This window comes from Megalops cyprinoides, chromosome 22 (assembly GCF_013368585.1).
Source record: "Megalops cyprinoides isolate fMegCyp1 chromosome 22, fMegCyp1.pri, whole genome shotgun sequence".
Lineage (NCBI taxonomy): Eukaryota > Metazoa > Chordata > Actinopteri > Elopiformes > Megalopidae > Megalops > Megalops cyprinoides.
This window is the reverse complement of record NC_050604.1, coordinates 19,820,951-19,835,074: the sequence shown is the minus strand read 5'-3', so window position 1 is coordinate 19,835,074 and position 14,124 is coordinate 19,820,951. Positions and strand designations below refer to the sequence as shown.

Here is a 14,124-nt window from a genome sequence, read left to right as displayed (position 1 = left end):
AGGCAGGGACACTGAAACTGGGTAACTGTATTACTCACACCAGCTGTGCACCACTTGAATTACAGTGCGTGTGTTTCAGGTACAATTCGGTACTCCCAGAGGTAGTTTCAGGTTTGTTCATTAAATCCAGGTAATTTGTTCATTTTTGGAGCTCTTGCACACTACACTGAGCGTAACAAGCACAAACGAACGATTTTCCCTTTCCCACCGAACCAACGCTGAAGTCACCGAGGAATACATTTTCATTACCCAAAAGCACGTACAGTTTTCATCAACCTGAAAATGGTTTCCGCAGACTGATTTGTTTATTAATAACCCCTGCTGGTTGAGAATGAGTCACTTCATAATTCCCAGAGGATGTCCATAAAACAGTGTTAGAACCTGGCACTCTCTTTCAGGAGCAAGCTACTTCATCAGAGACTGCTTTGCACTTTCAGTCACAATATCCAGAGGTGGTATTGGTTTTGTTTTGGTTGCTCATTCTAAATGGCTGAATGGAATTCAGGCTTTGTTCAGTGATGTCAGGTTTCCATCAGCTAAGCAGTTACTTCAGACAACATGCTCAGTACTCCAGCACCCCCCCCCCCCCCCCCCCCCCCCTACCCAAACAAGCATCTGAGGCACCAGCATGATAATGCCTGCACATTTTTTAATTATTAATTTTAAAATGGTGTCCTTCCAGATCTTCAAATTCCTGCCTCCCAAAGAGGTAAGTAAGGTGAAAATGGCTAAGATGCTACTTTTACCAAAAAAAGAAAAACAATGTTAACTCACAGTATCCTCATAGTTTTAGGTAACTGCAGTCCTGAGGCATTAGTTTTGCTAGTGTTTACTGGGAGGTAGAAGGAGAGTGACGCAACACAGGTCCGGCGCTATGGGGGTGCTTAGGGGTGCACTGCACCCCCAGACAGACCTCGATGCACCCCCAGTTGTCTCCTTATATCCTGATGTCTACACAGTATTTATGAGTTTTTGTGTCCCGCTGTGAATTGCAAGTGCATCCCTCTGTATTTTATCTGGCACCAGGCCTGGAGCAGCAGACCCTGACTGAGGAATTAACTCTGGACTGGAAGAGGAACTGCCTGAACACCAGTTTACATGTGCATCTGAGAATACACTGCCAAACCATTTGAAACTTTGCCTTTCTTTAGGTTCCACAATGTTAGGCCCTTATTAATAGTATTGCCTTTTGCAATATCCTTGGCATGACCTGGGAATGTTATCTCGCCCATGTAATTGCAGACTTTGGACAGAGAATGAAAACCATTCAGAATGAAGACTTTATGAAGATACCACGGGTTTGCATAGTCCTAGGGATTTAATTAAATACAGCTATGTATAATGATCAATTTGAGTTGTGTAAATAAAAAACATTGCAATCTTTGTGGCGTATCACATTTTATGGCAAGGAAATGCAGGGTTTAACTGGATGTAACGGTTATTTCTGAAGTTATCAATGAGTATCAAAGCAGCCCTTTTCATCAGTGGGTCTACAAGGGTTTTACTTGTTTGAAAAACGTAGTCTTGCCGTATTATTAGTTTTTCTTTGTTCTTCAATTTGACCAGCAGATGGTAGTATTGAAGTTAAAGGTTGGGGGTAAAGCGCACAAAACGAGCTTTTCCTTTAAATAATAAAAAAAATTCACTACACACACTGCCAATTACATATTACTTATCTTTATTACAACTGTAAAGATATGAGACTTATACAGGGACTGATTCATTTTCATCAGTCAGATTTAAAGCCCTTACACCGTTATCTCCTGAACACGTGACCTTTGGTATGTCCTACTTATATGATAATTAATGATTAGAGTGCATCTCTCTCTCTTTCTCTCGTTTTTATTGAAGCTGCATGGGCAACAGCTTATAGCCAGCAGTACAGAATATTCCACAATTTGTCATTTTACCTACATACCCACAACATATAATGCTGTCGTTTCACATTAACGTAAACATTGCAATTCAGTGTACAAAATCAGCTACTACGCACAGGGGGGACTTACTCACTTCGATGATCTCATTGAGTTTCAGATTAGGTTAGTTAAGCAAATCTCTTGAGGTAGGCTAATTCTCCAATTTTTGTCAGTGTCACTCAAACTTTTAATAGGCACTCATTAACGTCAGAAGAGAAGTACAATCTAAAATATTTGAAAAGCCAGAGCATGGTAATGCTTCATGCACATTGCATACAGTTACAGACTGAAATTCTTCTGGGTTAATTTAATATCAAAAGATGTTTTAGGTTAACTTATTTCGCTTTCTGGCGGTGCTATTTTTAAAGTTAAGTTTAATGGGTAGATGACTATTTAATGATCATAAGACTATTTATAGGATTATTTCCCAAACCTAATCTGTCAATTTACGATGAAACATGCAATATGTACACACATTTTGAGTGTTGTGTAATGACACAGTTTCGGTAACCCAAAGGTTGCTGGTTCTACTGCTAGCAGGTGGGGCACTGCTGTTGTACCTTTGAGCAGAGTAGCCAACTGAATTTCATTGAAAATTATCTTGCTGTATAAATGGATAATGGGAAACTAAATGGTTTAATATTTAATATGTATAACGTCCAGTAGAGAATATTCCACACACAGCTCAACATGGCCGGTTAGCTCAGTTGGTTAGAGCGTGGTGCTAATAACGCCAAGGTCGCGGGTTCGATCCCCGTACGGGCCAGAAACTTTTAGGGGCGCAGTGTCAAGAAGCAGGGCTCGTAACCCGCTATGGCACCGCTACCATACCCTTAAGTGGGGTATTTCACCACAAATACCTCAAAAATATCCAGCTATAAGTATAACATAACATGTAAAAATTGTGGCCTTTTGAGTCGTTCTGAAAGAGAGCATCTGCTAAATGATAATAATGTAATTTATCCGCGCAAAATGCTGATTCTACCTCAACTGCACAGCACGACAGTGGTTTTAATCCGGCAACACGAAGTCACTCAATCGCGATAAAACTAAATAATATATGTGGCCCATGGAATTGGAAATGCCCAGCCAATACAGCGGAACATGCATCTCCCCGTACGAACTCACGCTTTTCTCAAGTCAATCGAGTATGACTCTCATAACAGAGCAACAGACAACTGAAGCGAATGGTGCCCGCGGAGACTGAGTGGGGGGAAACCGAAACCGTGGGTAACCGTGGAAAACCGTTAAGTGATCTGGGAAGTAGTATGCTACCGCCGTGCGTTTTTCTCCATTCTCGGTTTCCATTTTACGTCGTAGTTGCTGGAGGTGAAGCCTGGACGCATTGATAGACTGCAACAAAAAGACACATTCGCCGGACCTGTAAGGGGGCTTGAGGTCCGAAGCTTGAACAAAGAAAGTGATGTGGATTTTGTATGCGGTGGAGTGGATTTGCACATTGCAAATTGACTACCCCTTCTGAGATGTTCCTCTTTGCCCTCATTCCTGAGTATTTTAACTGCAAAATTCACAGTGCTATTAGTCGTTTTACCAAGACTTGGCTCCCGTTTATTTCCCTTGCTGCTGCTGGCTGTAAAATATATTAAAGAAGCTATCACTACATTTGTTGCCATCCATCCTTCTTCCACAACTATGCATATTGCTCCGAGTAGGTGTGTCTAATGAGCGAGTTATGTAGCTAATGTGAAAATATCTTCAGTTGCTAACATCTTTATCTCCAAATGAATACGGAACCTTAATCAAAATCTAAAGACACTGTATGCTTGCTGACAGAAAATGAAAAAAAAAATCCAGTAGGCTATTAGCTGTGTTACAGGCTGCTAGCGTCAGCTGACCAGTTTTGAGAGGGTGAGTCTTCAGTGTTCAGGAAACACTGCTGAAAAGCAAGGATCCAGGGCAAAGCGAACATTACCTTCACTACTCTGACCATTACATTACAGTCCTTAAAACAAGAGTGTCCCTTATTGTAACTTAATTTTTATTACCTTCATCTATGACCGTATTACATCTTAAAACAATTTTGGTTCTAGATCAATTATGCTACGTAAAATTGCGTCAAACGTGTCGCAATTTTACGGAACTACGCGGGAGGAGGGTTTGAGTGAGAGACTACAGTAGACGCATGATCATATCCCCAGTGAGAAAGGCACGGTATAAGGGGAGTGCTGAAATCATCAGTTTGACTTTAGGACGGTAAGAAATGTGAAATATTTTTATGTCATATTTGTTACGTGTTGGTGAAGTCTAGACCAAGCAATAACTTCGGTGCATTCCACCTGCAAACTATCGCAGTGATGTTGGCTAGTTATCTAGCTCACGCAACTTTAGCATGTCCAAAAGGGCCATGGAATTTTTTCTCTCCGATTTTGCTTTGAACTGTTTCAATGGGTACAGTACTCCAAAATGGACACAAATGATCATCCGTTTACTGTTGCTAACAAAGTTAGTTAATTGCTACACCGAAAACTTAATTTGGCCGTGACCTTGTTTCCTGGGTTGACTTGTTCGACTATTTTGGTTTTGCTATCATGCAAGCCAATGCAGCTAGCTAGCTAGCTAGGCTGTAGCTAAAATCATACCGCTAATCAAATCGACGATGAGTACTGCTTGTCAAGTTAGTCAAATGTCAAATATTTACCTGCAGGTTACGTTATGAGGATAACCTAAAGGATGGGCAAAGACATGCATTGAATGATATAGAACTGGCTATACAGGATATAAATTGCCTTTGCACACGCCTACGTGAAGTTGGTATGCAGGATAGCTAGCTGCCTAGCCAGCTAAATATAAAGGGGATACGAAATGGCCGAATTTGCAGGAATGAATCCTGATGTTCTGATACGGCCGCGCTTATTTTACATGTTGCATTAAAAAATTGCCAAATAAATTGTGCCGGCGTGTTTAAGTGTTATTATTAGTAATATCTAAAACGTGTTTACTTATGGTAAACTGAACCTGAAGTCCCACGGATCCTTGCTTGTTTTTGAGTCTCTTTCACTTTAACTTGTCCTTCTAAACCTCAAAATACCACTGATCACGCTTGCAATATGCTCTTACTTGTAATACTTTTACATGGGATATGAGGGTGTAGTATAGAAAACAGGTTTAATTTCCTGTTGAGCATATTCTTCCTGTTCCAAGAATACCAACAGGTAGGCAAAGGTTTCAGTGACCTGCTGGTTTAGAGGACACTCAGTTGGCATTGCCATACACAGCTGTCATATGCATGACCACTTCCTGCATACCGTTCCCCTCCGACTCCTGCCTCCCAAACAGGATTCAGTTTACTTCACAATGCTCAGGGAATGTCCCTTCATTCTGATCACAATCCAAGTCTTTTACACAAGAGAATGCAGCCCAGAGTTTACATGGAAAACAAGGTAACAAATTAAGGAAAATGCTTTCACTCTCTGATCTGAGCAAAGTTCACAGCGTGTGCATGTACCGATGTGTAAGAGTGTCGTGGAAGGAGTACTAGTGCTTGACTTCTGCTTGATTTTATGCAATACATGGTTACACTTTTTCATAATGGTTGACATACCCACCCCAACCCCTGGCAGAGTAAAGATAAGTGTGTGTAATGTTTTACTCATTTTATGTCATACATGTCATGAATACTTGAACATACTTCGGTGTTTCACACAGTTATAGAAGCATGTGTAGTAGTCCATGCACTAACGCTAATTGATGTGTGCGTAGCAGAAGCTGTTAAGAAGTATAGGCTTGACCATGTGTTAAAATAGTTTTTCCTTTTTATGCGACCCTTTTATTGAATCACCAGTTGCACGTTAAGATCATCTCACCACGGCAACCTCTACACTCATGCAGGAGCGCTTAATCGAGATGAACGCACTTCTCAGGTGCACCCGCATGCAGCCAGCTGCCGTTTATCACATTACCACAGTGCACTACAGCGAAGTCGGTTCCAATCTCAAGCAGCTCGTACGCACCCAACAAGACGCGGAGCGCTTGGCAAGGACACCCTGGCTGACCTACCCTCCCGTACCCAGCGGGACGAAGCCAGTTTGTTCTGCTGCTGTTGGATCCTGGTCGTTGTTGGCAAATGACATGGCTGGTTTCAAAGTCTGGCTGTAGGGCTAAGTCTGCACTGAAGACAAGCACTCTGTCATCTGAGCCACTCAAGAGCCTGGTCTGTATCGTTATATGAATTATTTAGAATGTATGGAATGAATGTACTGAAATACAAAGTACCATTGATAGTTTTATTCTTAAACTCGGATGGATTGTGTCATCTACGGAAAACTCTGTTCTAAAAAGTCTTCCAGGATCGATTCAAAGGTGTTACATTAAGTAACACCTTTTTGTCAGAGCATGTCTAAATGCATCTGCCAGGAAAGTAACTCACACCTGCATGTCTGAACACATCATACCTGTCTCAATCACTGCTTTGTGTAAAACATTATTTGGATTACAGTTATTGAATGTAAGGCTGTAAATGAAATAGCCCCCATTCAACATGGAGAGCTCAAATTCTGTGTTCATAAAATCAGGGATTATTGATGGCACCCAGGTATCATCTCAAATGCTCTCACTTTGTGGAAAATTGCAGTGAAGACTGGAAACACTGTATCTCTTGAAAATTTTCAAGCCCAACTGAAAATATCTTTTTAAGTGTGTTTCATGTAATTGTAACTGATTGAATAGTGCTGTCCCTCTCTACTTATTTCGTTCCAACTTTGCACATTGCGCAAGGACACACCAGTGTGCTGTATAAAACTTTAAATGGAATTGAATTGAGAAGTGTTAAGTTTTTGTTAAATAACAAAGCACTTCACAAGGGAGTCACATTGAAAATGAGAGTAGGATATCTTGGTTGTAAGACATTCAAACAATATGATTTTATTAACTGCAGGTACATTTTAACAGTATTTACATTCCTGATGTTCAATTTCACATAAACATGTGAAATGCCTGTAAAATACTGTGCATCTTTCTAGGAATCAATTGAAAAACACCACCTATGAAGCTGCTTGATTTGGTACATAGCATTATGTGATCTATGCTATATGCTAATGCGAAACGAAACTCCTTCCCTTCAGAAGTGACAGCTTTCAAATGTAAATTCACCACGTCACTTTCAGTCCACATAAAAGATGTAATGCCGTTATGTTTGAAGCACACATTTTTAATACAAGGAGAGTGTTTTTACCCAGCAACAAGAAAAGCATCCTAGTGGGCTGTCATGTTTCTGTAGAGTTTTGTGAACATGAAATGTGTAGCTGTAAGCTGTAATGTATAGCTGTAAGCCTGTGTATGTCTATTCTCTGCCCGTGGAAGAAGGCCTCTGGACGTGTAAAAATATGCCTCCAACGTCTGGAGGTCATTAATTGCTCACTAGTTGGGTGCTGTCCAGGCTGTCACAGGATGTAATAGTTACAAACTTTCTGAAGAGCAGGTCTGCCATGCTTTTTTAACTGTATCGTCTCCAACCCAAGACACATCTTACATGTTAAATTGATTCTGCGAGTTTCAGATCCTTGCATGTGTTGTGTTTTTTTTTTTATTTCTGGGAATTTTAACCAAGCAGACCACTCAAGTGGTTTTGTCATTGTGGCCACAGACAGTGAAAGAATTGTAGGCTCCGTCAGTCTGTAGTGTATGTCCTCATACCTGAGTGTTGCAGAGGTTTAACGTTCTTTTTTCCTGGTTGATACAATGGACTGGGTGGAAAGTTATGGTTTGGACTGTAATTGCTCTCCTGTCAGCAGTGGAATGTGTTACAGAGTGCCAAGGGCATACCTCTACAACTATCAGTGTGTGTTTTTATTATTCTTTATGCTGGCTTTTATGTTCATTCATACCCAACTAAATTAGAACCAAAAAAATGCTATAAAAGAAAAAATGTGGCAGGAATCCACCTTAAGGTTTGTTACTGAACATTACACAGGACTTTCATTTTTAGTCACCAGAGTTTTTATTATTTTTTTCACCATGATGAAACAACCTTCTGTATGTACCATCATTGACAAATGATAATATAGCCACATAACACTTTTTTTCAATCTACGGTTAACTTGGGTTTGCACACATCCCATTTTCCTCAGTTTGGTGTAGGTGTTGTGTCTACAGTAGTGAATTATTGGCATTAAAATACCTGGAACGCTTCAACAACAGTGCATATACTTTGTGCATATACCCTTATTTTTTCATCTGCCGAATCAGTCAGTGAGTTTCACAGGTCTGTGTGGTATCCTATGTGTAATTATGTGTAATATGTCATTGGGCACCCTAGGTGCTTAATGAAAGTTTACTGTCAAATAAGCTTATCTTAGTTGTAAACATTTGCTGTAATTCCTATCAGCTGTATGTTTTAACTGCAAAGTGGCTGTTCTCTCTGATGCAAACGGACACTAAAAGGTAGATAAGAAGCTCAAGAAAAAGCAGGAGCAAGGCTTCTGCCACTGTGTTTGTTGAACAAATCATTGATCTGTGCTTATTGTCCCACTTTCACTTATCCTATCTGTCTGTCTCTTCAGGTCCTTAAGTGACTTCTAAGTTGAATGTGGAAATTCCCCTCGACTGGGTGAATGAATTTGCCCGGGAACTCCCAAATGATGACAAAAAGCATTTAGGCTAACAGAAAGAAGTGGTTCTTTCCCCCCCACAATGCCTATGGGAAAATAAACTTCATTCTTGGAGTGCTGCGTTTTTGTTTGTGGCAGGTCACATGGTTGAGTTAAGAGTGGCTTTTAGGTGAACGAGATCATTAAGCACCTCAATATTCTGTGCTACATTTTCATTTTCACTTTCGGTAGCTTCAGGGGAGGGGATTCCCCTTCCTTACCAAGCCCATTTTGGTACTTCATATTTCCTGTGCTACGGGCCCACCCTTCTTCACCATCCAATGAGTTTTCCGTTTCGACTGAGGATCAGAGTGGAAGTGTTTTAATTTGGGAGTTAGACAGTGGCTCTTTTTACAATGAGACAGTACAAAGTTGTTTGGCATCCTACAGTGAAAAGGTTAATCGGTTACAGCTTACAGCTGACAAGGCTCGACTGTTCTACAAAGCATTATTCTCATCCAGTGTGAACCTTTTTATGACTTTAGGATTCAGTTGGAGTTCTACTGGTGGAGGACACATTTGGCTGGAATAACACGAGAGGGCACACAATTATCTCCGTCAGTGGAAACGGATAAAGGTATGGTTTCTGACATGTAATTTCAATTTCCATTTCCAAACCCCATTCCAGATTAATGCATGTCTCTTAGTTTTATTAAATTGTCAACGGAAAGTGAATGACAAACAGGTTTTGAAGAATGAAACAGGTATTTCAGGAGTTTTCATTGAAATGTTCTCTTTTCATGACTTCATACAGCTTGAAAATGCCCTATGCCGATGACAAATTGTATCATGGATACCTCCGGCAAAACATGGGGAAGTTTGTGTCTGTAGTCAGAGTGAGAGAGATCCTCCCCCATCTTCCCTGCCTCACTCAATCAGACCGGGTGAGCTCCCCTTGATAGTGTGTTGTGTGAAAAGTCTTTCCATTCTCTTTTTGCACTGATGCCTCTTGCTACTATACAGTGCCTTCCATATTTTTTCATATTCTGAGTAAGAACAAAAAACACTATAAAAGCAAGGATGTGGATTTTTTTTTCTTATTTTTATTGTTATGCTTGTTTTTTAGTGTTATACCTTAATTTTAATAGAATTGCATTGTGCAAAGACATTTTTTGACGCATATTTTTTTTTCCAGAAAACACCTTTTTGTTCTTAGCTAGTGGAATGAATAAATATGGAGGGCACTGTATCTGCAGTGTTTGATTGTAGCTGCCTGTATTTATTCTCTGATTGTATTTATTGTAACTGATTCTTAGATTGTTTAAATCAGATTTAGCACCCAGTTATCAGCATGGCTTTTTGGTTGTGTAATGTAAAATTCATGTAATGTAATGATAATGATCGTGAGTAAACAGCCATAGAAATGGTTTTGTGCCCGACCTTTAATTTTACCTGTACCGTAGTGTTGCTACCAAATGGAGAAAAGGCACTAGTAAGGGGAATAAATTATTTACATCTACTGACCACTGACTGTTCTTATGCTAAGAAAGCCATGTAGCTTTCTTAGATTAGATTAGGCATTTGTTATGCCTTATCCATATGCAAATATCAATAATAATAATTTCACAGAATTACCGCTGTGCTCACTTCCATTGAAGGATGAAATTGAGGCAAAGCGAGACAGCACGGGCAACTACAATGCCATGCAACTCCTGCTGGATTGTCTGAAGAGGAGGGAAAACTGGCCCAGTCAGTTAATCAGAGCCCTGGAGTGCTGTGAGCACCTGGAACTAGCTAATGAAATCCGGGCTGAATATGAGTCTTTGAAAGTCCCACGCAGTAAGTCTCTGTCAGAATTGTTACTTTTCTCAGATGAATTTTGGGGTGTCTGAATGATACTGTCCATGATTGTGGTTGGATGAAGTCATTTAGAATGCAAGAAAGCCAGTACTTTGTCTCATCTGAGTGTTTTTTTTCCCGCAAATTGTGCTTTGTGACAATTCTTTTTTCCCCTCTAGATGGCAGTGTTTCTGCTCCTTCAGTGAATGCCACCCCATCTCCCGCTCCACATCCCAGCTCCCCAAGGCACACTACCCCTGAAACTCAGACCACAGCAGTGGTGACCCCCTCTGGGCATGTTGCTCCTCAACCAGGGGCAGCCTCTGGTGATGACAGTTTGGTCCCTAACCACATGGAGGTCCCAGCTGTAGCAGTCCCATCTCAAAGCCCTGCAGCACAATCAGAGGGAAATCCCCCTTCAGCTTCTCCCCAGGCTGCTCCATCGCCACCATCCAGTGCCCCCGTGGCCCCAGTAACCCCCACCTCTGCTCCTGCAGTAATTCCTCCTGCCCCCCAGGTGTCCCCAGTGAAATCACCAGTTCAGGACACCCACCCACCAGCTGTTGATGCCATCAGGGAGCCTGTAGAGAACTCTGATCCAACTTTTAATCAGGTAGGTTGTGTGCTGTCCTGTTGGAATGTACTGCTTTTTCATTCTTTAAAATACAAAGTTAACACTCCCATCCTGTATGTCTACCCGTTCACTAGTTTTGGAAAAGAGTATTCTGCAACCACATTTGGAAGATTAAAACCAAACTAAAGAGGAAGTGGGTTGTTTTTTAAGTGCCAGTAAGACTCGGAAGTTACTAAACTATGCTCCATTTCTCACACACATCTACCCACACATCTCTCAACCCAAAAAAGCAAATCTTGGTTTGTTACTATCATCAAATTGTAGATTTATATTTCTGCAGTAGGGCTCAGTGGTAGTAAATGGTTTTACTAAAACGTGATACAATTGTGACATACAGTAGAATTTTTCAAATATTGTTTTGTGTGTTCTTGCTCTTGTGTACAAATTGTTCTTACCAAATTTCATTAATGAGACACTTTAACCTGCCAGATTACTTTACAAAAGTATTGCAGATTTTTTTTAGTTGTTTTACCTTTATTTTTCAGTCCTAGAGCAACAGGCAGAAGGAGGAGTTTCAGCCTCATTATAGAGAGAATTTCCTTCGCCTTGTAGGATGTGGGATTGCTATGTACCATTTTTGTGGATCCTGTAGGCTGTTCCACAGTTTTCCTATCTGTGAAACCTTGTGCAATTTCTCCGAAAGGTCGCTGCAAGCCGTCGAAATGCACAGCCCCTTCAGGGGAGCCCCGCCCAGCAGGCCCCCACCAGGCCCGTCGTTTCCAGCGCTAACGCCGATCACACTGACAGCCGCGCGTCTCCCTCCCCCGCCGCGGGTGTGGCTGTGGATGAAGACGAGTGCTTCAGCAAACCGGGGACGCTGCGCTCCTTCCGCGATGTCCTCGTCCCCCGGGCTGTGGGGGGCGCAGAGGGCCCAGGGCTCCTGCCGGTGGCGGAGGAGCCGTACTCCGGCGGCTCCAGTCGCCTGCAGATCAGCGGTTCCACCTCGGAGGGCAGCGCGTCCGTAGCCAGTGCGCTGTCATGGAACGAGCCGGAGGAGGACCACTACGAGTCCGTCCGTCAGAGCCTCCTCAGCGGCCAGGACGTGCGGGTGAGCGTGGGCCATGTGTCCGAGGGCGCCCCCATCCCAAACTACGCGGGGCAGACCCCAGCTGCGCCCTCCGAGAACTGCCACCTGGGGACAGGTGCTGGCCCAGGGCAGCGGCAGTCAGAGCCAGAAAGAGAGCACAGTCTGCTTAAGAAGTACTACATCCCTGCTGCTGCCATTGCTGGTGTGTCTGCCCTGGTGATGTTGTGGAGGCTGAGAAATTAGATGGGGTTAAAGGCTAAGGGATGGAAGAGGGTACTGCACAATTTTGAAAAATCTTATGCACTGTCTAGAACTTTCAGTATAAATCTATTGGATGGATCAGGTGTATTACTGTATTATCAGTGTAGGCAAATTAAGATAATATCAATAATAATTGAATGTGTATCCTCCAGATATTGAGAAAAATAAGATCATTAATGATTGTGGATGATGTATCACTGTCGTCATTCCTTTGCCTTATTGAGTCTTAATGGAATAATTTATTTTTATGCAATATGCCTATTATTGCCCTTTTCTTAAGATCATTTTTTGTGTTTAGTATATGGGTCTATGAAATAGAACCAGTCCATGAAGTGACAAAAAATCTAAAGAGAACAGAAAATTTAATTTCCCTTTGAGGAGAACCAAAAACTAGACTACATGAAGTTCCAATTATTTGGAACAAAAGCATTATCTAAAATTATGCTTACTGGTTAGTTAAATTTTTAGTTCTAAGGAATTTTAACAAATATAGTGTGATTTGTAAAGAAATGATCACCACTGACAGGTAGCCAAAGTAAGAAATCCTCCACAATTTTTATAAAAACCTGTTCAGATCAGCTGCTTCTCTGTTGTCTCCAAAACCCCCATAGCCACTTGCAGCAGTTCATAAGGTGCTCCTTTTTGCATGCTTCCTGAAAATTACCTGCCATTGCATCATTTTTAGCAGATTTCTCTTATTTAGTGAGTGTAAGAGCTATGGCTTGCTTGTTAGCTTCTGTGGCTGTCTAGCAGTTGGTTGAAGATTTTAAATGCTTAAAAAGCTGGGGTGGCCTTTAAAACAAGCGTCAACAAAAAGCAAGAGGAGGCACAGAAATTCTAAAACACAACATGGTTTAAAGTGAGAGGGATGATGGTCTGGAACAGGGAGATGAGAAGCACTTGCTGTGTATGTTTTCTATGCTTTGATAGAAATTTGTAAAACAAAAAAAGCATAACAGTTCTTTATTCAATTTGAATATTTGAAGTACTATGAAAGCATATTGCTTTCAGAGAATAAAAATTAAAACCGTGTAGCCAAACTGTAGAGAGGAACCAAAGGTTTTTAGGCGTTCAGCGATATTATTATGAAAACATAAATCACCTTGTTTGTCGTGAATTGAACCTGTTAAATCCCAAGGAAGCACTTTGTACTTTAATTGTTCATACACTGACAGTGTGGGAGCTATGCATTTTCATGCCATCGAACAAGTAAAGGGGAGCATAAACCAATTTTTGCAAAAAAAAAAAAACAAAAGATAAAATACTGAAAGGAAATGAATGCATTTTGTATGTGGCCATTCACGTTTTAATCATGTCTTACAGATTCTTTGCTTGTACAAACTTGTCAATGTTTTTACTGCATTTCTGTTTCAGTACTTTATGATTGTATATTCTTATATCATTGAAAATGACTATACATTTAAGAAAAAAAATTCTGCGAGAGCACCTCTGTTCATGTCATTGTTGATCACTCTGTAGACGTCACTGTAAAGTAAAATGCATACGTTACATGTTATAGACATGTGCAGTGTCGCATGGATTTGTCCAGTCAGACTGCATTTAAAAAATAAACATGTTTCTCTTCCATGAAATCAGAGTCAAAGTTATTCTGTTCTGCGAAGTGGCATTTTCTTCCTGTAATAGATCAAATTTTGTACACAGACACATGTATAAGTTAGCTGCTCATGTAGTCTGAAAAGAGTACTTGCATCACCCCCAGCAAACACAAATTCTGATATGGTCTCAACAGTATGTTCTTGTTCCAGATAAACAAGTCCTGAACCTGTTTGAAGTAATGCCTATGAGAATGAGGACCATGCGTTAAAATCCTAAAATGTTACCAATGAGCGAATTTTAGACATTTAAAACATTTTATTCAAAAGTTTCTCCACTCGGAGGACA

General features: G+C 41.0%; 1 protein-coding gene and 1 non-coding gene across 2 annotated transcripts; both read left to right on the top strand.

Moving 5' to 3' along the window:
* The first annotated feature begins 2,608 nt into the window (after positions 1–2,608).
* On the top strand, positions 2,609–2,682 carry trnai-aau. The gene has a single exon. It is a non-coding gene; the product is annotated as a tRNA-Ile (tRNA).
* A 1,291-nt stretch (positions 2,683–3,973) lies between these two features.
* On the top strand, positions 3,974–12,315 carry LOC118769741 (mitochondrial antiviral-signaling protein-like). The gene is made up of 6 exons (XM_036517031.1): positions 3,974–4,130; positions 9,007–9,098; positions 9,276–9,405; positions 10,120–10,300; positions 10,480–10,913; positions 11,578–12,315. Exons 3-6 carry the CDS (start codon positions 9,283–9,285, stop codon positions 12,202–12,204), a joined length of 1,365 nt encoding a protein of 454 aa, XP_036372924.1. The 5' UTR covers positions 3,974–4,130; positions 9,007–9,098; positions 9,276–9,282; the 3' UTR covers positions 12,205–12,315.
* The last annotated feature ends 1,809 nt before the right edge of the window (positions 12,316–14,124 follow it).

Coding starts and splice junctions, on each gene's coding strand:
- LOC118769741 (XM_036517031.1), top strand. CDS start 9,283: ATGCCCTATGCCGATGACAAATTGTATCATGGATACCTCCGGCAAAAC. Junction 10,301..10,479: donor GTCTTTGAAAGTCCCACGCA/GTAAGTCTCTGT, acceptor TTTCCCCTCTAG/ATGGCAGTGTTTCTGCTCCT. Junction 10,914..11,577: donor CTGATCCAACTTTTAATCAG/GTAGGTTGTGTG, acceptor TTTCTCCGAAAG/GTCGCTGCAAGCCGTCGAAA.